The sequence below is a fragment of the Gracilinanus agilis genome, chromosome 3, assembly GCF_016433145.1.
Source record: "Gracilinanus agilis isolate LMUSP501 chromosome 3, AgileGrace, whole genome shotgun sequence".
NCBI lineage: Eukaryota > Metazoa > Chordata > Mammalia > Didelphimorphia > Didelphidae > Gracilinanus > Gracilinanus agilis.
Window position 1 is genome coordinate 456,369,312 of NC_058132.1, and position 22,558 is coordinate 456,391,869.

Sequence of the window (22,558 nt, forward strand, 5' to 3'; positions counted from 1 at the left end):
CCCTATCCCTTATCCCCTCCCTTGATTGACTTCCCTTTCTACCCCCTCCCTTATTTCCACCCCTCCTTTTTGTTTTTAAAGGTCTTATGAATTCCCTCCCCCTTCTCCCCTCCCTTTTTTTGTTCTCCCCACTCCCCTGCTCCCCTTGATTTATCCCTTCTAACTTTCTCAGAAGGGTAAGATAAGAGTTTTATTTCCCAATGGATAGTATAGCTACTCTTCCCTCTCCGGGTTGATTACACTGAGAGTAAGGTTTGATTATTACCTCTTAATGCTCTCTTCCTCTCCTTCTTATAATAGTATTTGTCCCCTCTCTCTCCCATGCCCTCTTTGTGTGTAATAGAATATTCTATTTTCTTATTCACTCAAGTTTCTCTTGGTGTCCCCTGCTATTCTCCCCCTCTTTCCCATCCCCCATGCCATCTTAGATTATTTAGTGTTCCACCCTCACCCTGTTAATTATTCTTCTGATTACTATAATAGTGAATATTATAATAGTGAATAGAGTTCACTACAGAGAATTAAACATAACATTTCTCTACAAAGGAATACAGATAATTAGATCTCACTGAGGCCCTTAAAAGGCAAATTTAAAAATTATAAGTTTTCTTTCTTTCCCCTCTGTATCTTATTTACCTTTTCATGTTTCTCTTGATTTTTGTGGTTGGATATCAAACTTCCCATTTAGCCCCGGTCTTTTCTGTGCAAATACCTGGAATTCTTCAATTTTGTTGAATGCCCATACTTTCCCTTGGAAATATATAGTCAATTTTGATGGGTAGTTGATCCGTGGTTGCAGGCCCAGCTCTCTTGCCTTTCTGAATATCGTATTCCACGCCTTACGGTCTTTTAGTGTTGAGGCTGCCAGATCCTGTGTGATCCTGATTGTTGCTCCTTGATATTTGAATTGTTTCTTTCTGGCTTCTTGTAAGATTTTTTCTTTTGCTTGGAAACTCTTGAATTTTGCAATGATATTTCTTGGTGTTTTCCTTTCTGGATCGAATGTCGCAGGTGTTCTATGAATTCTTTCAATGTCTATATTGCCCTCTTGTTGTAGGACTTCAGGGCAATTTTGCTGAATTATTTCTGTTAGTATAGAGTCCAGGTTTTTATTAATTTCTGGTTTTTCTGGAAGACCAATTATTCTCAAATTGTCTCTTCTAGACCGGTTTTCTTGGTCTGTCACTCTCTCATTGAGATATTTCATGTTTCCTTCTATTTTTTCAGTCTTTTGGCTTTGTTTCATTTGTTCTTGTTGTCTTGAGAGATCATTAGTTTCTACTTGCTCAATTCTAGCCTTTAGGGATTGATTTTCGGCTATAATTTTTTGGTTTTCGGCCATAATCTTCTGGTAAACGGCCATAATCTTTTGGTTTTCGGCCATAATCTTCTTGTTTTCGGCCATAATCTTCTGGTATTCCTTTTCAATCTGGTCATTTCTTGTGTTCAATTTGCTTATCAGTTCATTTGGTTTCTGAGCCTCGCTTTCCAGTTGCAAGATTCTACCTTTTAAACTGTTATTTTCTTGCCAGATCTCTTCCATTTTCCTCAAAATCTCAGATTTGAACTCTTCCATGGCTTGTGAGGAGTTTTCCTTATTTGGGGAGGGTCTGGATGGTTGTTTGTTCTCCTCCTCTGTTTGCTCGGTTGTCTGGATTTTCTCTGTGTAAAAGCTGTCGAGTGTTAGAGACTTCTTTTTTTTGTTATTATTCTTTATCTTCTGAATTTCCTGTAACTGATTAGCCATCATTAGCCCAGCAGCTTCTCAGGTTTATCCTCGCGCTCAGTCCTGAGGTCTGAGTTCTAGTTTTTTCCAACGTCAAGCCCCCTGGTGGATTCCCTTGCTTGATCCTCTGCAGGAGGTTTCTTTACAAGTCTCAGGGCGCTGCTTCCACAGTCGTATACCCGTCTGCACTGGTTCCCCACTTAGGCTTTAGTTCCTGGCTGTGTCCGCCTCCACCCACGCCCACGCCTCTGCTCAGCTGGCACCCACGCCTCTGCTCAGCCGGCTCTCTGCTCCCAGGGTCCACTCTCTGCTCCTGCGCTCAGATTTCGCGTGCGTTCTTGACTTAATGGGGTCCTAAGTCTTGCTGCTCTCAGGAACAGGTCCCGGAGCTGCCGATGACTCGATGGGTGCCCCAAACTTGCTCTATTTCTTTTTAGCTGGCTTCAGAGGTATAGATTTTGTGTGTGGAGGGGATGGGGGTGGGGCGGTTGCTCAGCCCGCGATTGAGTGAGTGAGAGCCCTTTTTAGCCTGGAAATGTCTCGATTCCACGTACCTTCCACGCTGTGCCCTGTTGTGGGGTTCCTCCGTTCGTCTGGACTTGTTTTTATGTCCCCTTGAGGAGTTTTGTGTGTTTCGGTCAGGAGAGGTTAAGAGCTGCTTCTTACTCTGCCGCCATCTTAACCCGGAAGCTAAGTATTAACTGTTTTAATAGGCTTAAAAAAGATCAAAGCTAGAATAAAAGAATGTAATCAGTATGATGGAACTACTGTATTTTAAGAGAAATAACGTCATTATTGTTATAGTTAAAATTGTAATGTGTATATGTATATATATGGGCCAGCTACATTTTAACATGACAGTCAGTTGTCTGTTTTCTCATTTTGCTCAAAATTAAGTTTCTAGTGTATTAAAAATATTATTTTTGAACTTGAAGTATCTGCCCTTTGAATTAGATATCTAAGCAAACATCTTATCTGAATGTTTTTTTTCCTTCATTCTTAATTTATTTCTTTCAAAATTATGTAACTGACCTTTCAGTCCTGATGGTTCCATTTCAGGTTGGACAACCTTCATTTACACATTGTCTGGCAATGTGTATATTGGTGAGTATATTTTTGTTTATTTCTCAGTTTCTTCTTAACTACTATATTGGAAAGGTGAATTCAATTTCCTAAAATTGCTTGTTTGGAAAGTAAGACAAGCTAAAACCCCAGGCTTTTAGAGTTTGTTCTGAGTGCAACTGGAAATGGCCTTATGGAGCAACTTTATTATTAGGTATCCACAACAAAATTCATTTATTACAGCAATCTGAAAAACAGACAAGTTTGGAAATTGTATTATCATGCACACACATTAAAGTAGCATACCTCTATGTGAGAGAAGCAAAATGCAATTTGTTTTTCCGAAGCAGTTTTGATTCCCAGAATCATATAATACTTCTTAGAGACAGAAAGAGAAAACATTTTATGGAGTTGTTTCCACAGACTCATCACTTCAACAGAAACAACTAATATACTCAAATGGAAGGGAATAAGAAAAAATACATAAACTTTAGCAATAAAGATACAAACTCTCACACAGATTGTAAAAAAAAAAAAAAAGCAAGTGAGAATATAGACAATTTAGGATTAAATGAGGTGATGGGAGATGGAGAATAAAATCAACAAATGAAACCTAAACTCGTTTTACTTGATAGTTTCAGACTTGTTTCCTGCTAGACTTTTTCTTTATCAGAGCAGCTAATTTTAAAAAAGTGTTATTCAATAAATAAGTGACACATACTTTGAGCTATTTTTCCAAATACATAGGATTTCCCAGAGTCATCCTCACTCTTCTGTCATCCCTCCCCTATAATCAAAAGTACATACATGTAAAAACTCTGATAATGTTACAGTCATTGTATTTGCCCAGACTATTTCCTTTCCCCACCTTTCACCCTGTCTGTTCCAATCTGTACAATAATGTGGATCAGATCCCTTTTTTCTCTGCAAAGTTAGCTGGCCTGTAGGGAGATCAAACTCAAAACCAGCCTCATAAGAGTCCATGTTGTCTCTGTCCCAGCTGCCTAGTCAGTGAAAAGAGATAGAACTCTAGTTATTTTCTCTTTGCTTGCTCCCTCTATCTTGGAGGGCCCAATGAGAAGTGAAATAGCAAGCAACAGACAACTGGAGAGGAAATGAGAGGCACAAGGAGTACCTTATATTCTGAAAAAGAGGTAGAGGGGGAAAAACGCTTATTAAAATTTTCTTTCTTCTTAAACTTTCTAATAAGCCTACTAATAGGAATATTTTAAAGGGCATCAATAAGTAAACATTTATTAAATGCCTACTGTGTACCAGATGCTACACTAAGTGCTGGTGTTACAAGAAAAGCAAAAGACAATCTTTGCTCACAGTATAACTGGAGAGACAAATGCAAACAACTATTTGTAAACAAGATATGTACAAGATAAATGAGAGACTAAAATTATAACACCAAAGAGAATGAAAGAATTACCATAAGAGAAGTATGAAGAAAATATTATGAAATTTTAGAGGAGGAGGAGATCATTTTGGCAAAGAAGTTCAGGGAAGGCTTCATAGAATTAATGGTATTTTGGTGGATATTGGATTTGGAGTCAAGAAATTGCGTTCAAATTCTATTTCTGACAGATAACTGCTATATAACTGGGAAATTCACTTCATTCTCCAAACTTTAACTCTCTAAGAGCATAGAGTCATAAATTGAGAGCATAAAATGGACAGAAGGTCATCTAGTCTTACCTATTAAGTCATAGTTAGTTGTCAAAATCTGCATTGGTATTGAAATTATTGCAGTGACTGAATCTTGAATCTTTGATGTATTGATCTAAAACTTATATTACCTGCTTCCCAAGGCTATTAAGAGAAATGAAAATACAAAAAAATTTAAAGAAGTTAATGAAAGATATGAAATTAAAATTTGAGCAATTATTGTACCTCAAAGGAATAGGTTGGATTTTTTTTTTAAACTAACTCTCTTTTCTTAGAGGCCAGGTCCTACTCTGATCAGCAGGGTTTTTTGGCCTATTCTATTTCCTACATGGACTGGTTCCTACCCTGAGAGGTTGTAAGTTGTTCAATAAGTGGAAGCACCAGGATGAGAAGAAGAGGATTACAGAGAGAGGGTATGTCATAGACGAAAGGCAGACTGGGAAACATAGTATGTATTCAAGGAGAGTGAATAGTTCATTATGTAGAAGACAAAAGACTATGGAAGGACATTAGAGTCAAGTAGAAAGACTCTAAGATATCCTAAAGAATATTTAGTAGTTTATAGTTCACCCACTAGAAGAACCCAGATTTCTCATTCTTAATAACATCAAGTTTATTGTTTGGTTCTTAAAAAACATTGCCTGTGACAGATATTAGAAAGGCTTTAAAATTCCAACTAGCTTTCAATGGTTGTGTAACAAAAAACTAATAGTATCATCCAAGTAGCATCAAAAATATATATTGAGCATCTATAGATTCAGTGCTGTTTTCCATAGAACAAAGCAGAAGAGGCCTCTGCCTTCTAGAAGTTTGCCAGACAAATATATAAACAAGAAGCTGATAACACCTGACTGTGTATTAAAATATGTTGTGTGAAGAGAGTACTATATGAGTGCCAAGAAGATAAAGAAAAAATAATAAATTAGAAATTAAACACTGAGAAAGAGATACACAATAGCGAATTACACCCTGCAAGTACAGTATTCAATTAGAAACAGAATTTAAGGTTGCTTTGCCCTTTCACAAATGCTTAGACAGCCAAATCCAAAAATATTTGCAATTAAATTGTTTTCAGTTGGATTTTTTTCCTTAACTGTACAGTAAGATTTAGCATTCTTGGCAAAGGCTAGCAATGGAAACTATTTATTATCTGATCTGGCTCTGTTTGTAATTGAAAGTTGTCAGAAAAAATAAAATATTCTTCTTTTCTGACTTATTTTAGACTTAGGAGGTTACTAGATTGACGAAAAATTAAGTGACCTGTGAACAAAGATTTTTATCAGCTTTGCTGCTGGAGTATGACTTTGCCTTAAACGTTTCATTTTAAAATATGGAAACCAAAAGAATCTTTCAAAATAAGGCAGGGGGAACCAGAATGTCATTCATTCTCATAGCTTCTATGTAAAAATCTATATTAATGTCTATTTCATATGGCCTTTCTAATAACAATTCTAGTAAGCCCTTTTGGGTAAAGCAAAGAGGGGAGATGGAAGAAGCTACTCCATATAAAGTCTGGGTTAGGGTTATCTGGCCAATTTGATTGCCTCAAAAAAGCAATAAAAAACAAGCAAGGTGGTTTGATAGAGAGCATAGTTTTCACATTTAGCTGTGTTTATTATTTTTAGAGCCATCTTCCTAACAGACACTTCATCCTTTCTTCAGTTGTTTTTTAGTCATGTCTGACTCTTTGTGACCACGTTCGGAGTTTTCTTGGTAAAGGTCTGCCATTTTACAGATGAGGAAACTGAGGCCAAAAGGGCTAAGTAATTTGTCCAGGTTATACAACTAGTAAGTATCTGACGTTGGATTTGAACTCCAGTCTTCCTTGATACCAGGCTTGATTCTCTGTCCACTGCACCACTTAGCTGCCTTCATCCTAAAAGTAATCAAAATTTTTTTACAAACTGTTTTGGCCTCTATACATTCCTGAGTCACATAGTAGATAGTTGTGCCTGACTTGAAATTGGGAAGATCAGATTTCAAATTCTACCTCAGATACCAGTTAGTTATATGACCACTGGCAAGTCCTTTTACCTCTTTTAGAGTCAGTTTCCTTACTTGTGAAAAGGAGATAATAATAGGACCTACTTCAAATGAGATAATAAAGCACTCAGCCTGGCACATAATAAGTGCTATATAAACGTGAACCATTATTATTAACCTTACAGAGTTGATCCAAGAATCAAATGAGATAACATAAGGTCCTTTACAGACCTTTGAGTGTTACATAAATGACACTTATTATTATTGCTTTTGTTATATAGAAAATATATCTTGTATATTATCATATATAGAAATATTATAATTGTATCTAGTTCTATATAATATGTACATGTATGGAAATTATATAATAAGTATTATAAAATAGATTATGACATATATAATATTATAGAAACAATTCCAGGATCACAAGCCAGTCCACAGGTTATCCACGATACATTACCTATAGTAAAAATTCATAATATGGTCATAGAATTTGGAGTGAGGAAGAACTGTAGAAACCATTTGATCTGATACCCTCATTTCAAATGGATATTCTACTTCAGCCAAATAAATATCTTTACTTTGCTCCAATATAGCATGCTTGGTCTTATCTCTGTGCATTTATGTCCAGACCACAGTAGAACACAACAACTGCCCCAGCACCAAGTTAGCCTGTGTGCCTGAGGCTCCCCAAGAAGCCCAAAGCTATCATTCAAGCCATAGCACTGAGGTAACCCTTGGCAAAGCCTCAGAAAGAGTGAAGGACAGCTATGTCCTGGGAAGTTCTTTCCCAAGGAGCACCAGCACCACAAAAGACCTGAAACCAGTATTCTTGTCAGAGCCAGTGGTAAAGAGAGGGCCAGGCAGCTAGTGGTTTCATTGGAAGCCCAGAGCAATTTATTATTTTGGGTTAGAACCTGTCAGGAGATGAAGGCAACATCTGGTTGGGGGTTGTGCAAAGAAGAGGCAAAGAAGGACTGAGGCTAAACCCTTGTTGGGCCACCAGGAAATAGACCCAGATGCCAGGGAATCTGGCAATGTATGTTCTAGTCACCCAATCCAGAAGAAAACCACTAGCAACTTCTAGACTGTAGAGGGAAAAAGACCAAGGAGTGTCTGCTCAAGGCATCCATGAGTATAAATGGGAAGAACATCTGGCCATAGTTCAAAGTCTCAGTTGAGAAACTTAAGAGGGAAAATGAATAAACAGAATAACATACAATAAAGAAATAATAAGGTTCAAAAGAAGCCTATGAGATAAAACCAGAAGAAGGAAGTACTTCTACATTGAGTACAGAGAAAAAGCCTTGCTAAAGAACCCTAGGAGTTGCTAGAAGACATAAAGCAAGAGTATTTTTTTAAAAGATAAAGTTAATTTACAAGTGAAATTAGAGCTCTTGAGGAAAAGCTAAATGGAAGAAGAAAGAGCTTGGCATGCAAGATGAAGATCTTTACTCCAAATAGTAGAATCCTTGAAAAACAGAATGGAAAGGGAGCTTGATGACTCAGTAGATAGAGAGAGCCAGGTTTGAAGTAGGGAGTACCCAGATTCAAATATAGCCTCAGACACTTCCTAGCTTTTTTGACCCTTGGCAAATCCTTTAACCCCAATTGCCTGTCCCTTATAGCAATTCTGTTTTAGAACAGATACTTAGCATCAATTCTAAGATGGAAGGTAAGGATTTAGAAACACACACACACACACACACACACAGAGAGAAAATGGCATAAATAGCACTCAGTGATTCCATGAGAACAAAATAACATTGGAACTAAGTAAAAATATTGAAAAAAAAATGAAGAAATTTTAAGATTTTTATCATGTAAATAATACATCTAAAAAATAGGTTGGGAAGGAATAGTTTAAGAATCATCAACTCCCTAAAAATGATGGCCATATAAAAAATAATCTGAAATTTTTGAGAAATTATAAAAGAAGGCTTCCCAGATCAATTAGAATCAAAAGGCAAAATGAAAATATGAATCATACAATGTCCACCCCACCAGTTGAAAAAAGCCTCATGTTAAAACACCTCCAACTGTCAAAACCAAAATCTACAGTTTCCAGTAACAGGAATAATATTCAACATAGCCAGAAAGAAAAAGTTCATCTACCAGAGAACCATAGTCAGATTCACTCAACATTATGATGCAATTACTTTAAATAAGAGAAATTCTTGGTATATTATATTCCAAAAGGAAAAAGAAATGTTACCCTGGAAAACTGAGTATATAATTTGAAAAAATACAGTGATTTATGGTTTTTTTTAAAATCCACTAAAATGTATAGGAATAATTGGGTCCTTCAAGTATGTATATAAAAGTTAGAGATTGTATGATTTGAAATAGAGAAATATAAGAGGCTTTTTCAATTAGATCATGGTATTCAAATAGTCCAGTATCACCATTATTATTTGTTATGATTCTGGAAATAACAGCTTTAGCAATTAAAGAAAAAGAAATTGAGTAAATAAGCCCAGGCAAAGAAGAAATAAAATCTGGTTTAATATGTAGCTTCTCTTCCCAATAAGGTTCCAAGTTCTAGGAGAGAAGAGACTTTACTAACTGTGTGTGTGTATTTTCTATAGTGCTGAACATATAGCAAGATGCTTAATAAGTAGTTGAATTTCACTGCCTGTGGCTTTCAAGACATCTTTGCATTTTCCTAAGTGTTTTTTTATATCTTACATGTTGCATTTCACATGGAGTAACTGGAGGGAGGACCTGGGTTCAAATATAGCCTCAAACTATGGAGTAACTGGACTCCCAGTAGCTTTTAGAGCAAAAGTCAAAACTAGAATATGGGAATTACCAAGCCATGAATAAAAAAAATGCAAACAAATATAACATATGACCTTGCCATTTGTTTTGTTTTGGATATCAGCCAACCAAAAATTAAAAGTCACAAAAAGATGTTCAAGCAAATAAAAAGGAAAAGATCCATAATTTTTTTGAAAATAAAAGATAAATTTAAATCATTGTAATATCTGTAATAATATTGTAATTATAATAAATTATATATGTAGTATATAGAATTAAGATAATGTATAATCATAAAATTAATATGGTACATAATTATCATTAAATTTAACATTTATTTCCTTAAGGACCTGATGGTGAACAACAAAAAGTTGAACCTCATCATTCTGCAGTATTGGGGGATGGTGACAGCGTCCAGGTAGAAAACAAGGTAACTTCATAATAATCAACTTTATTTTTTAAAAATATTCCTTTTGGCTACTTCCCAGAAATTGGTCTATATCCTTAACTAAATCTCACCTGTTATATTAGTTTTTAAACTCTTCCTTAGAGGAAAAAAAAAAGATTGTATCATAATCAAATGAATCAGTTTTGAAATTTTCAGTGCTTTACTTCTGTCTCTTATCAGTAAGAACCTTAATTTTCTAGGTTTTTCTAAGATAAGCCAATTACTACCCTTTGCTCAGGAAATCAAAAACTGAAATACTCTTTTAAATTTAAAAAATGAAATACCATTTACCATAATGTTAAATTTTTTTTTTACTGTAAGTGTAGCAAAGGTTTCATTTTATTATTTTTCTAGATTATTTTGCATCAAGAGCTAAGAGCTAAAAAACCCTTAGAAGTAGCTGAGCTCCTGTTGTTCTTATTGTTTATGACTTCTCATTCTTATGGGGAGTTCTTTGAAGGCATCATGAATTCAAAATCTGGGCCTGGAGTCAGGAAAACTATCTTTGTGAGTTCAAATCTAGTATAAGACACTTATTAACTCTGTGACTCTAGGCAAGTCACTTAACCCTGTTTGCCTCAGTTTCTTCATCTGTAAAATGAGCTGGAGAAGGAAATGTCAAACTGCTCCAATATCTTTGCCAAGAAAACTCAAAATGGGTTCATTGAAGAGTTGGACAGGACTGAAATAATTGGATGAGTAACTTAATAGCCTACTAAGCAACAATAACTGAGACAAGTGTCCTCAAAAATAAAATGGCTTGCAAAACTAAGATCTCAGATTGCTTGGTAAGATTAATGTTTATAGGGAAAGAATGAAAAGTCTACAAGCTTTTAATAGTTCAAATAAAGAAATTTGTAAGGAGGAGATCTGACTTAAATCAGTTGCTTAGATCCTTGAAGTATAAATTTCAAGCTAGGAAGCATTTTTATGGTTACTTATCTTAGCTATGATTAATATCTTTGCTATGATAATATCTTAATATAAATTCTAGCTTCAGCCATCCAGAATGTTGCCACAAGCTTGGAAGTAAACAAAAATGCTTCTGATTAACAAAGAAAATTATTTTCCTAAATCTTATATACTTTACTTTGTGAGAGAGGCAAGAACAACACTGATCTGAGATTTTATATAAAATTAAGTTTACTGGTTTAATGAGCTTGACTAATTTTCTGGAAACCTTCCATTCTTTTTAAGTCTTCCTAACTCCAAATTCAAATGTTCTGTATATTATAAAACTGACAAAGGCATAGAAGATATTGCAAAGCACACAGTTTTTAGACTGCCTATAAACATTAACTTAACTATTGATAATCTAATTATGTGATTCCTGTCCACTCATATATATGTATACATATATAAATATCTATAACATCATATATGACATTTATATATATTCATATATTAAGTATTTGTATAAATATATATATATATATATATTCACTCTTGAAATTCTTGCTATAAACTAGAAGTAAAAAGGAAGTTACAGATAAATAGAAGGGTGACTCAAATTATTTTTTTTTTTGTTTTACCCTTAACTTCTGTGTATTGACTTATAGGTGGAAGAGTGGTAAGGGTGGGCAATGGGGGTCAAGTGACTTGCCCAGGGTCACACAGCTGGGAAGTGTCTGAGGCCGGATTTGAAGCTAGGACCTTCCGTCTCTAGGCCTGACTCTCAATCCACTGAGCTACCCAGCTGCCCCTCAAATTATTTTTTGAGAGAGACAAATACTATAATGGATTTGGAAGAAATAGTTTTATAATGCATCCAATGTAGCAAGAGATACTTTAAAGGACACTATATGATCTCATTATGCTGTTCTCATGTCAAGTATTTGTAATAAGACCATAATTTTATTTATTCGTTACCATTGATTAATAAGGATAAGATAATTCTACAAATAAGTCAATAAGACCTCAGATTTAACCAAAGAACTTTTAACACTCGATGACTTCATTGCAAATATGGGTATAGGCATAGGAAAGGACAGAAAGATATAAATTGGAAATGTAATTAAGGAATAAGAAATAAGAGGCTGTGGGACCTAACCTAGATGCTCAATGGACTGAGATACAGACAGATCTCAGAATCTAGGAGTTCCTGGGTTAAAATGTAACTTCGCATACTTCCTAAATGTGTGACTCTGGACAAGTCACTTAATCTCAGTTACCTAGTCCTTACCATTCCTCTACCTTGGAACCAATACACAGTATTGATTCAAAGATGGAAGAGAAAGAAAGAGAAGAAATGAGAGGCTGATGCTTATAGAATATACAGAAGCATATTCATGCCTTTATTTTTTAAGTAGAGAGTCAGAAAGAAGTTGGACATGGCAAACACCAAATAACATCATAACAAATGAAACTGATTTTATTTTGCCAGGAAATGATTGGTTGCTACTGTAAGAGGTCAATTCTCATTCGATAATCTGTGTATTATCAGGCCACCTACGTTTAGAGCAGAGTTCAAAATCAATACCAAATTGCACTAATTAGTTTCTAGTTCTATACATGAAAGTAAGATATATAATATTATAAACTGTTTATTATTTTATTGAAAACAAAGCATAGAAACCTGAGAAAAGACCCCAAATAAACATATGAATGAAGATTAATCAAAAAGATGTTTCTAAATTCATTCCATTGCCTTACTTGCTTGTAATTTGTTTTCTTTGTTAGTCTGAGCTCTGAATCCACACATTCATTAAATGGAAATAGAACAGTTACTCAATAAAATGTTTGTTTCTTCTTAATACATTAATTTAAAAGCTTATTGCTAAATTACCAACAAGCATGGCCCCTAAAGAAAAGATATAAGACATTTCCACATACTCCTTTATAGAAGGTTGAAGTCAACAAGTGTAGAATATTGTATATGTTTTCAGTTGTTTTCAATGTATTGATTTGTTTTTTCCCCTTCTTCCTATTATTTTATTTTTTAAAAGAAATATTCTTTGTTGTATAAAATGGCTCTCAGTGAGAGGATGGAGGGGAAGAATGTAGAGAGAAATTTAGGCAATATTTTTAATTACAAAAGAGTGATATTTCATTTTTTAAAAAATACATAATTTATAAACTTATCATAACTTAAATAAAAGTCTAGTTCTAGATAAATAGTATAACCTTTATATTCCAAGTAAGGAAAATATTTTGATAAATAGTTTTCAGATATTTAAATGGGGATCTGATGATTGATGAACAAGAAACACCCTTTCCTAAATAATAAATTGCATACTTGTAAACTATGCAGTGTTTTGGGGGGCATGTGACAAATGAAGCTAGTTTTAAATTATAGTAGAAAAAAGGTAAGGTAATTTGTCTGAGTTCCTGTCATGCAAAATAATCTTTTTTCATTAAGCTTCAATTAATTCCCCTCTTTTGGGACTCATTGTAAATAATAGTGGTCAATACCAAGTCTGCAAAAATGATTAGTCTTTTAGAAAATGATATTTGTGTAATATTATTTTTTAAATGTTTGTATATGGGGTTCTTGATCAAGATTAATTTAATTTCCATTTTCTCTTTTTTCGTATCATTTGGAAATGCTAAAATTTTGCTCTCACTCAGTCTTGCAATTTGGTTTCCACCATATAATTGAATGGCTTGATTTTTTCCACCACCAGCATTGCACAGAAAATATTTCAGAATTTTTCTGGTTAAATCCTGAACTTGGAATATAGCTTTATCAAAGCATTACACATTTTAGTTGTTCTTTATTTGGTAGCCAAAAAAATCCAGACATAAGCCTGATTATAATTTAATCCTTATATTATTGAATTAGGATCCTGAAAGAAGCCACTTTGTCTTAATAGCCGGGGAACCAATTAAGGAACCAATTGTTCAACATGGTAAGCCAACACTGATGTTGTTTTTCTTGATTGGTTTTCTTTTTTCCTTTTGACTGTAGTGAGCGTATGTTATTACTGCAAAGAATGACAGGATTACATCCTATCCCCACTAAAGTTCTGAGGACCTTGTTCTACTTCTTAACACAGAAAGGAAAGATTACAGTTTGGGCTCCTGCTGTTCATTCATTATACACTCAGCAAGTATTTATTGATAATCGACTAAGTTTAGGGCATTGTGTTAGAATATAAAGAAGAAGATATGGTTCTTATGAGAAGCTTACAAACTCACATATATTTAAAGACCATTTTCTTCTCCTTGTGGCTTAAAATTTAAAAAGTGACTCTATTCCTAAACTTATAGGGCATTATATTTCCCAGTGAAAAACAGCTATTGTGAGTGATAGAGTTTCCTAAAAAGCTCTTTACATCTTTAAGTCAAAAAATCATTTCCTCTTTCTCTGACTCCACAAATAACTTAAGCGAGAGCATTTAACTATACTCCCCTTTGTTCTGTAGCATTTTGTCCATTTGCCCTATAAGGGCTGAATAAAAGCACTGAATCACTTTCATCTTTTTAATTAAGTTTTATTATGATTAATAAAATAGAAATCCATATGCAACATTAAACTCATAGTAGGTTTTTATCATAATGTGTTTTTGCAATCATCCAATCCTAGTACAACTATTATTAGGTGGAATAGGTTGTAGAATGATCATTAGTAAGAGATAGCATGATTATTAGAGAGAGAACTAAAAGGGAATGGGGGGGACATTTGGGATTAAAATTTATCAAGTAGGTTAATCACATTTGTCTCAGGCATGAAAAATGACTGGATATTTTTTTTTAATTTTTTTAAACCCTTAACTTCTGTGTATTAGCTCATAGGTGGAAAAGTGGGAAGGGCGGGCAATGGGGGGTCAAGACTTGCCCAGGGTCACACAGCTGGGAAGTGTCTGAGGCCAGATTTGAACCTAGGACCTCCCGTCTCTAGGCCTGACTCTCAATCCACTGAGCTACCCAGCTGCCCCCAAAATGACTGGATAAAGTGACAAGTGGTCCCAGCTATAAAAAGATTTTTCACCTACCACTTTATCTGTCTTGTGAAACCTATGCATCTATTCTCAGAGTAATGCTTTTAAATAAATAAAATAAAATACATAGAATTATGAGAAACAAATTACATTGAAATACAATTCTAAAAAAAGTTTAAGCAAGTTTCTCAGACCTTAGAATAAGAATCTTTGATCTAAAATGATCTATGCCTACACACATAAAATTAAGAATTGAGATAATCAGACTGATTAGATATTTCATTTAAAACTTCTAGATACATGAAATAATTATTTTCTGTTTTTAAAAATTATAATAAAAATTTTTTACCTGATAATATATGAATACAATTTTTAAAATATTTGTTTTCTAATATTTTGCCATTCATGTTCTCTCCCTCCCACACTTTCCCCCTCCCCCAAAAGGCAGGTAATACGATATTGGTTGTACATATGTTATCATACAATACATATTTCCATGTTCATCCTATTGTGAGAGAAGGGTGACAATTTTCTTTGAACAGTTATATATGCCTGTCCTAATCCTTCATTTAATTTTACATGGAGGAAGATAGTCACACACTTTCAATTATTTGGGAGCTGCTTGTACAATTCATGAATTAGACTTTGAGTTTTTAGGGAGCTTTGTATCCCCCATGCTTAGCACAATACCTGACAAAGAGTAGGTGTTTAATCAGTGTTTATTGGCTGATTGAGTAAATTGTCCAACTCTTGTTTTTGTATCAGCTGGATTCTTTCTGAATAAAAGAGAGCGAGAAGAAAAAAATATAGAATAACAAAGCTGAAAGGGCTAGCATATACTAGAACTATAGTAATAGAACTATATTTTTCACTGAGAAAGAAACCCTGAAGCAAGAATAATGGGTGAAAGGTTTACTGCAAATTAAATTAATTCTTCAAGTTGTATGTTCACTGAGTTGAGCCCGTGGTTTGGGTTTGGGGACAGAGATTGTAACGATGAGCATAAAATAAGAAGTTTTCAATTTGGCTAATCCATACTCCTACCTTATCAAATGATGGATACAAATGAATAAAAACTCAGTGGTTTTTACTATTTTTACAGATCAAATGTTTAATGGGAGAGGAGGTTGAAACTATTGGCTATTAAGTAAGATTTGAAGCTCATGTGAGCTTTTAATTATCCATATAAATGTAGTGGTCTCTTGGTTTATCCAACAAAATCAGCATGTTAGAGATGAATGCCCACTGGCCAGGAAGAAATTCCCCCAGTGTACTATCCTTCATCCTTTGGGAATTTGTCCTGACTGTGGGAGAGTCGTGCAAATGGACTCTGACTGCCTAAGTAGCTCCTACCATCTCACGGTGTTATAGGAAGAGGAAGGATATAGCCTGGAAGAGTAGAAAAGAAAGCAAGGAAAAGAGAGAGGGGGAGGCAGATTCCACAAGTTCATCAGCTCTGGACTTCTGAAGCCAAGATGGCATGTTCAAATCATATACAGAGGAAAGGACCAGTTAGGATTCCTGACACTCCTTTACTCTTTAATCCCTCTTTCTTCTGAGAGCTCCCCAGCAGATGACTTGCAGTGTCGCTTATATCTGTTTCCTAAAAATATGTCGACCTTCCCATTTGCTTTGTCTTCTAAGAAATTTGTGTGGAGGGATGGGGGTGGGGGTAGGGAAGGCTATTAACTGTTTCATTGCTAATCTATGTATCTTTGCTCAAATGCATCAAATGAAATTGGGGAACATGGGATGGGAAGAAAGATACTAGTATTTTTACCTGCAATCTGATAGCTGGAAGCTTGGCACTGTAGAAACACAATTCTACTTTCTCCTTTCTTCCTTTCTTCTTTTCTTTCTTTTTTTTATTCCTTCATTTATTTATTTATTTTCAATTTTCCAGGGAAGGGTGGAAGAGAGAGAAAGAGAGAGACAGACAGACAGACAGTGTGTGTGTGTGTGTGTGTGTGTGTGTGTGTGTGTGTGTGTGTGTGTGTGTGTGAACTCATACTGGATGCCTCTAAGTAATGAGGTAGAAACTAGTGAGAGTGATCTGACTGGAGGCTGATATGGGGAAAGGACCTTTGACATTTTTTTTCCTGGGCTTGATTAAAAAGAAAAGCCACTCTCAGAGAAAAGGAACCTAGGAAGTAGCTGGAGAGATATGCCATGCCCAAAGGGAGCTTGTCTATATAAGAAGGCATAGGTAGTAAACGTAACTAACAAGTCTTGTTCGCTAGCATAAACTACTTTTAAACTACCCTTACTTATGGGTAGCACATGATGTAGGAGATAGAGCTATCTTGGGAATCCAGAAGACTTGAATTCAAGTCTCACCTCTGTGACACACAGAGTGTGTGGCCTTAAGAAGATCAATTAAGCCCTCAATGCCTATAGCAACTATAAGTTGTTGTTGTTGTTGGTGGTGGTGGTGGTGGTGGTGGTGTGTGTGTGTGTGTGTGTGTGTGTGTGTGTGTGTGTGTGTGTGTGTTTTAATCTTTAACTTTTATCTTACAGTCAATACTATGTCAGTTCCAAGACAGAAGAGCAGTAAGGGTTAGGCAATTGGAGTTAAGTGACTTGCCCAAGGTCACACAGCAAGGAAGCACCTGAGGCAAGATTTGAATACAGGTTCTTCTATCTCTAGGTCTGGCTCTCTATCTAGTGAGCCACCCAGCTGCCCCCAGAAATATAAGTTACAGAACAGTGGCCAAACTGTATTGGTAGAAGGAGTTTCCTGATTGGGAATTCTCCATACTAAAAAAATATTGATTCCCCCTCCCCACAAAAATAAAAATCCCTGAGCCACACTACAAGGCAATAGGGCTATAGATAGTAAGCTTACTTAAAATCTACCAATAAACTACAAACCATACTCCATCCAAAAGTTTCACACTTTTCTCGCATTAAACATTTTACCTTCAATACCAATAATGGATTCATCTCATTTGTACCCTTCTATCTCAATGTCAAGTAAACCTCTTGAGGAAGGGACCACTAAGAAAATAAAGTTGGAGAGAATAGTAAAGAAAATAATAAAGAAAACCTGAACCAATAAGAAATCTATGTTAAAGGGGATACCATTCATTTCTTAGCAAATCTCACAAACATACACTGAGCAGAATCCCTTGATCTGAAATTTTTCCATGCCTCTTGTAGTCATCAGCATTTATCTGTCTTATGCTTCATTCCCCCAGAAATCAACTTTCTACTTTTCATGTCAACCTGACAAATTTATCAATAATTGTTTCAGTGGGTGAGAGTCAAAGAGTAGCAAGGTATTTGTGTTCCTCTGAGACCTCTGAGATATATATGTTTAACTGACAGTCAGTGTTCAAAATGCCAGGATTCCTGGTAGAGAATATGTAGGGACAAGGATGCCTTTCATTATCTCTCAAATTATACCATATAGGACCATCCTTATCAATTGGTCATTAACATTTATTGAACACCTACTATATGTCAGGCACAGCACTAAGCTCTGAGGGATACAAAAAGAAAGACAGAAATTAATCCCTACTCTCAAGGAGGTCAAAGTCCGATGAGGGAGAAAACACACAAACAACTATGTACAAACAAGCTATATCCAAGACAAACTGGAGGTTCAACAGGGGGAAGGCACTAGAATTAAGCAGGGAATGGGAAAGACTTTCTGTAAAAGGTAGGATTGTAGAGGTAGCACTGTAGCTAGAGTGATCAGCTTGAAGTCAGAAAGGCCTGAGTTCAGATATGTCCTGAGATGCTAACTATACAAATTGAACAAGTCATTTAACCTCTCTTCCTCAGTTTCTGAACTGTAAAATGGCATAATAGCATCTGCCTCACGGGGTCATTGTAAAAATTAAATGAGATCTTTGTAAAGCACTAAGCCTAGTACCTGGCATGTAGTAAGAGCTTAATAAGTTATTTTTCCTTCCTTTATTTCCTCCTTGCATCCAGCTAAACATGGGATGCCTTTTATAGTGATACTTCACTAATTACTAAATATTTCAAGGTGAAGGAAAGAAGTAGACAAATATCCAGTCTCCTGAGAAGGGTTATGAGAGACTTCTTCCTGCAGATTTAGATAACCTTGATTTCTGACATGAATTAGAAAACTAATGGAAACTTTTTTTAAGGTAACATTAGCCTAGAAGTATTCATAGTCAATGAAGTACTGCTAATTTGTACAAGTTTGTTAAAACTCCTTGAAATATGTATTGAGATTTTGTTGTAATTCTAAGCAAGAAAACATTTCACTGAGAAGGAATGAGTCATAACTTAGATACCAAAGCTGTGACTTGAAAACCAATTTAGTGTAGCCAGTAATCTATCAGTGTATATAATTTGAATCTCACACCAACCCTAGCAGAGATAATTCAGGCATTATTAGTGCCATTTTGTAGATGAAGAACCTGGAACTGTTTATTGGTTATTTTTATAATATCAATCTATTATCAAAAATGTGTCTTCACAAAAGTAAAGCTTAAGAAACATTAAGACAAGTCGACTGGGCTATTAGCTTGTCTGGTGTGAAAATGAACAGATAGAGTGCAGGACTTGGAGTTAGGAAGAAATAAAACTTGCTTAACTATGTGACCATAGGCAAGTCATTTAACATATCTGAGCCACTGTTTCCTCAGCTGTAAAATGAGGACAATAAATGCTAAGCATAGTACCTGGCACATGGTAGATGCTTCTATCATAAATATCATAAGTGCTTGTTGATTGATTAATATAATGTGACAAGACTCTGAAATCCAGATTTTAATCAATCCTCCAAATATAGCATGTGGAAAAATAGCTACAAAGGAAAGAAAAAAAGATAAACATGCATGTGTATATATACACATACAACCTCATTCTTTTCCATTCTACTTGTAGTACCAATCTCAAAAGACTGTTTTAAGACTTAGATGGAGCTGGACTTGGAGTCAGGAAGACTGGAATTCAAATCCACACTCAGATTATATAATAATAGCAACTACTTCACAGGGTTGTTGTCAGGATCAAATGAGATAACACGTAAAGGGATTTGAAAATCTTAAACATCTATAAAAGAGTTATTATTAATGTGTATAAATTATTATCAATCTGTTATTTGTATTATCAATCTATTATGAATTTATGTAAAGCACTATATAAATGTCAGTTATTATTTTTATTGATATTATTGTGCCCTCTCTATTGGTTCAAGGAGCTTTTATTGTACTCAGTAGGAGCTAAAGGCTGTTAAATGAGACTCCCCCACTTTTCTGTCATAAATGAATGACAGAAGCTCCATTCATGGTTCACAGAGCCCTGTGAAGAATGCAGTTTTCTGTAGTCCTTGACCACATGCCATATTTTTTTTTATAGGTCCATTCGTGATGAATACAGAAGCAGAGATTTCTCAAACTATCATTGATTTCAGAAGTGGCAGGAATGGATTCGAAAGAGCCAGAACTTGGAGATCCAAGATAGGAAATGAGTGAAAAAAAAAAAAAAAGGAACAAGAGTAGATCTAGCTACTTTACAGATTGCTTCCATTTGTGTCACACAGTTAATAAGCTTTAAACAATATATACCAGTACCTTTTTAAGATTACACACTGAAGTATGATAAATGTACTTAGTTTTACATGTGGAAAGAGATTTCTGGCATGTACAAATAAATGTTGCTTCTATTGGAAAAAAAAAAAAAAGAAGAAAGAGGAACGTATCTTATTTCGACGTAAGATCCCTAGACTTCTGTTGGAGGGAGGGCACGATGGAGTAAATGACAGAACGAGCAGGCTTAAGTTCTTTCTTTTAAAGATCTATTAAGTCAATCCTGTGTCCCAGGCAGTAAACGGGTGTCCTTGGTACCATTTGGAGCAATGTTAGCTATTTGACCATGGAACTCAACCAAGCCTAGGCTGAAGTTTCATGTTACAGGTTATCTGCTTTAAAATAAGAGTCATCCAGAGTGTTTCAGTGAGTTTTAAAACTGCCACGCTATTGGTAGAAATATAATAGGATTACAGCCAAGATTTTGCTGCATTTTCTGCCAAAGTCTGTATCAGATTAAAGACACATGCTTCTTCTGCAGGCTTCCATGAAGGCTGTGAAAAAAGTTTTCATACCAAGTTGGATAGCTGCGTTCAGCAGCTCAAAATATTGGCTGCTGGAATACCTTCTTTAAAAGGCGCTGTGATGTGGAGTGTGGGACATGCCTGATTTTAAAATCCTCTGGACATGAAATGGATTGGAGGGACTTTGCATTTTCAAATTGGGAGCTTTTTTTAACTTCAGGAAATTCACAGTTAATTTTGAGAGAATAAGGATATTTTTCAAAATTCTCTTCATTCCTCACCAACAACATCAGTTTATCAAATATTTTGAGTAGGTAAAGCAGTTACATTGGACTTGCTCACCATTGAGTATTTGCTTTTTTTGTGTGCGTGGAAAATTTGAGGGTCTAAAGAAAAAAACATTTCAAAAACTTCCTTTTCATAAGAGAAATGCATTTTGAAACAAATTCCTCTGGCTGTTACCAACTTCTTAATAATCTGTGGATGTTTTAAAAAAAATCAGAATGTACACACAGTGGGCAATTGTGAATATTTTTATGGTCTCCCATCTGCATCTCCTGTGGGGATCTAATTATCAGCATGGACCTGTGAAGGTAGGTGAGCTATATTTGTGAAGTGGACAAGTGAAAAAATAACTTTCAAGATAAAATAATGTGCTTTCCTGGATCATCTTAATGGGATTATTTCCTATGCTCTTCCCTCTCTGCACTTATTTTGGGTTAACTTGTTACTCGACATACATAAATTTAGAGTAAAACTTGTTTGTGTTTATTATAGCAATTCTCCTTATGTGAAAAAAAAACACTTTTGAAGTGATTTCCTTAAGAACAAAATATTAATCTCAAATCCAAAAGGGAAATAAACCTATGAAAAGACTTATCTAGGAGTACTGTGATCAACTATCCGCTTTTAAAAATATTTTTCCAGGCATTTGCTTCCCTTCAGTTGTACTATTGTTCTAGGGACTGTATAGTATCCTACATGAATCATTTGTTTACTTTTATGCTACAAATAAGTTTGCTGGTTTGATATTCAGGCACTTTCCAAACAGCAAAAATTGCTTTTTGGATCCTTGTTAATATTGTTTGTTTTTTTTAAAGAAATTCAAGATTATGCTGTTTAAGACAAAAGCATATGGTAAATTGTTGTTGTTGTTTTTTTTTTTAAATCAACATGTTTATTTTATTGCAATTGTCAAGGAAGCATCATATTCTTAGACATTTTTGCAGATGATATTTTACTTTTTCATGTTAGAAATAAAGGGCAAAAAAGTCCAATAAAAAATCAAGAACAGCCCCTTGGTTTGGAAAAATGATATTAATTATGATGACCAAGCCAAAGAGAAGCTAAGAAACATGTAGCTTTACCTCCTCTTCCTCTCTACTCTTTACAGATGTTGCAAGGGTTTTGAGAAGGGGAGGGTTTGGGTGTGAAATACTGAATATACTGTCAGATATGGTTCATGTGTTGGTTTTGATGGACTGCTTTTCCCCCCCTTTTCTTTTTCTAAGCCTTTGTTATGAACAAAGATTATTCACTGCATAGGGGAGAAAAATGGCATTTATTCAGAAATGGAGGAGTCATAAAGACAAAATAAAATTATAAACTTATAATTATAATTATATATATTATGTTATAAATATAAATATTATATTATAAATAATAAAATTAGCTAGGGTGTCATTAGAAGAGCACAGTGGCATCATGTAGTAGAAAGAACATTGTAGATGGGAGCTAGGTGGTTCAGTTGAATAGAGAGCCAGGCTTGCAGACAGGAGGTCCTGGGTTCAAATTTGACTTCAGATACTTCCCAGCTGTGTGTCCCTAGGAAATCATTTAACCTAAGTTGTCTACCCCTTACTGCTCTTTTGCCTTGAAACCAATTTTAAGATGGAAGGTAAAGGGGAGAGGGAAGAGGACAGAGGGGAGGGAGGGGGAGAGAGAGAGAGAGAGAGAGAGAGAGAGAGAGAGAGAGAGAGAGAGAGAGAGAGAGAGAG

The 22,558-nt window shown here is 35.1% G+C and overlaps 2 protein-coding genes across 4 annotated transcripts in view; both read left to right on the top strand.

The window, feature by feature from the left end:
* The window catches only part of PIR (pirin), a 137,876-nt gene extending 117,095 nt beyond the window's left edge, over positions 1 to 20,781 (top strand). The window contains exons 7-10 of one of the 3 annotated variants that reach the window (XM_044670356.1): positions 2,786 to 2,830; positions 9,550 to 9,632; positions 13,432 to 13,498; positions 19,868 to 20,781. In XM_044670356.1, coding sequence (XP_044526291.1) covers positions 2,786 to 2,830; positions 9,550 to 9,632; positions 13,432 to 13,498; positions 19,868 to 19,983 — 311 coding nt within the window. In that variant the 3' untranslated portion in view covers positions 19,984 to 20,781. The remainder of the gene's footprint in view (positions 1 to 2,785; positions 2,831 to 9,549; positions 9,633 to 13,431; positions 13,499 to 19,867) is intronic. The other 2 variants (XM_044670358.1, XM_044670357.1) reach the window with 2 other exon arrangements.
* Positions 20,782 to 20,786: 5 nt separating this feature from the next.
* The window catches only part of VEGFD (vascular endothelial growth factor D), a 39,644-nt gene continuing 37,872 nt past the window's right edge, over positions 20,787 to 22,558 (top strand). The window contains exon 1 of the mRNA XM_044670355.1: positions 20,787 to 21,154. Within this exon, the coding sequence (XP_044526290.1) occupies positions 21,065 to 21,154 (90 nt within the window). The 5' untranslated portion in view covers positions 20,787 to 21,064. The remainder of the gene's footprint in view (positions 21,155 to 22,558) is intronic.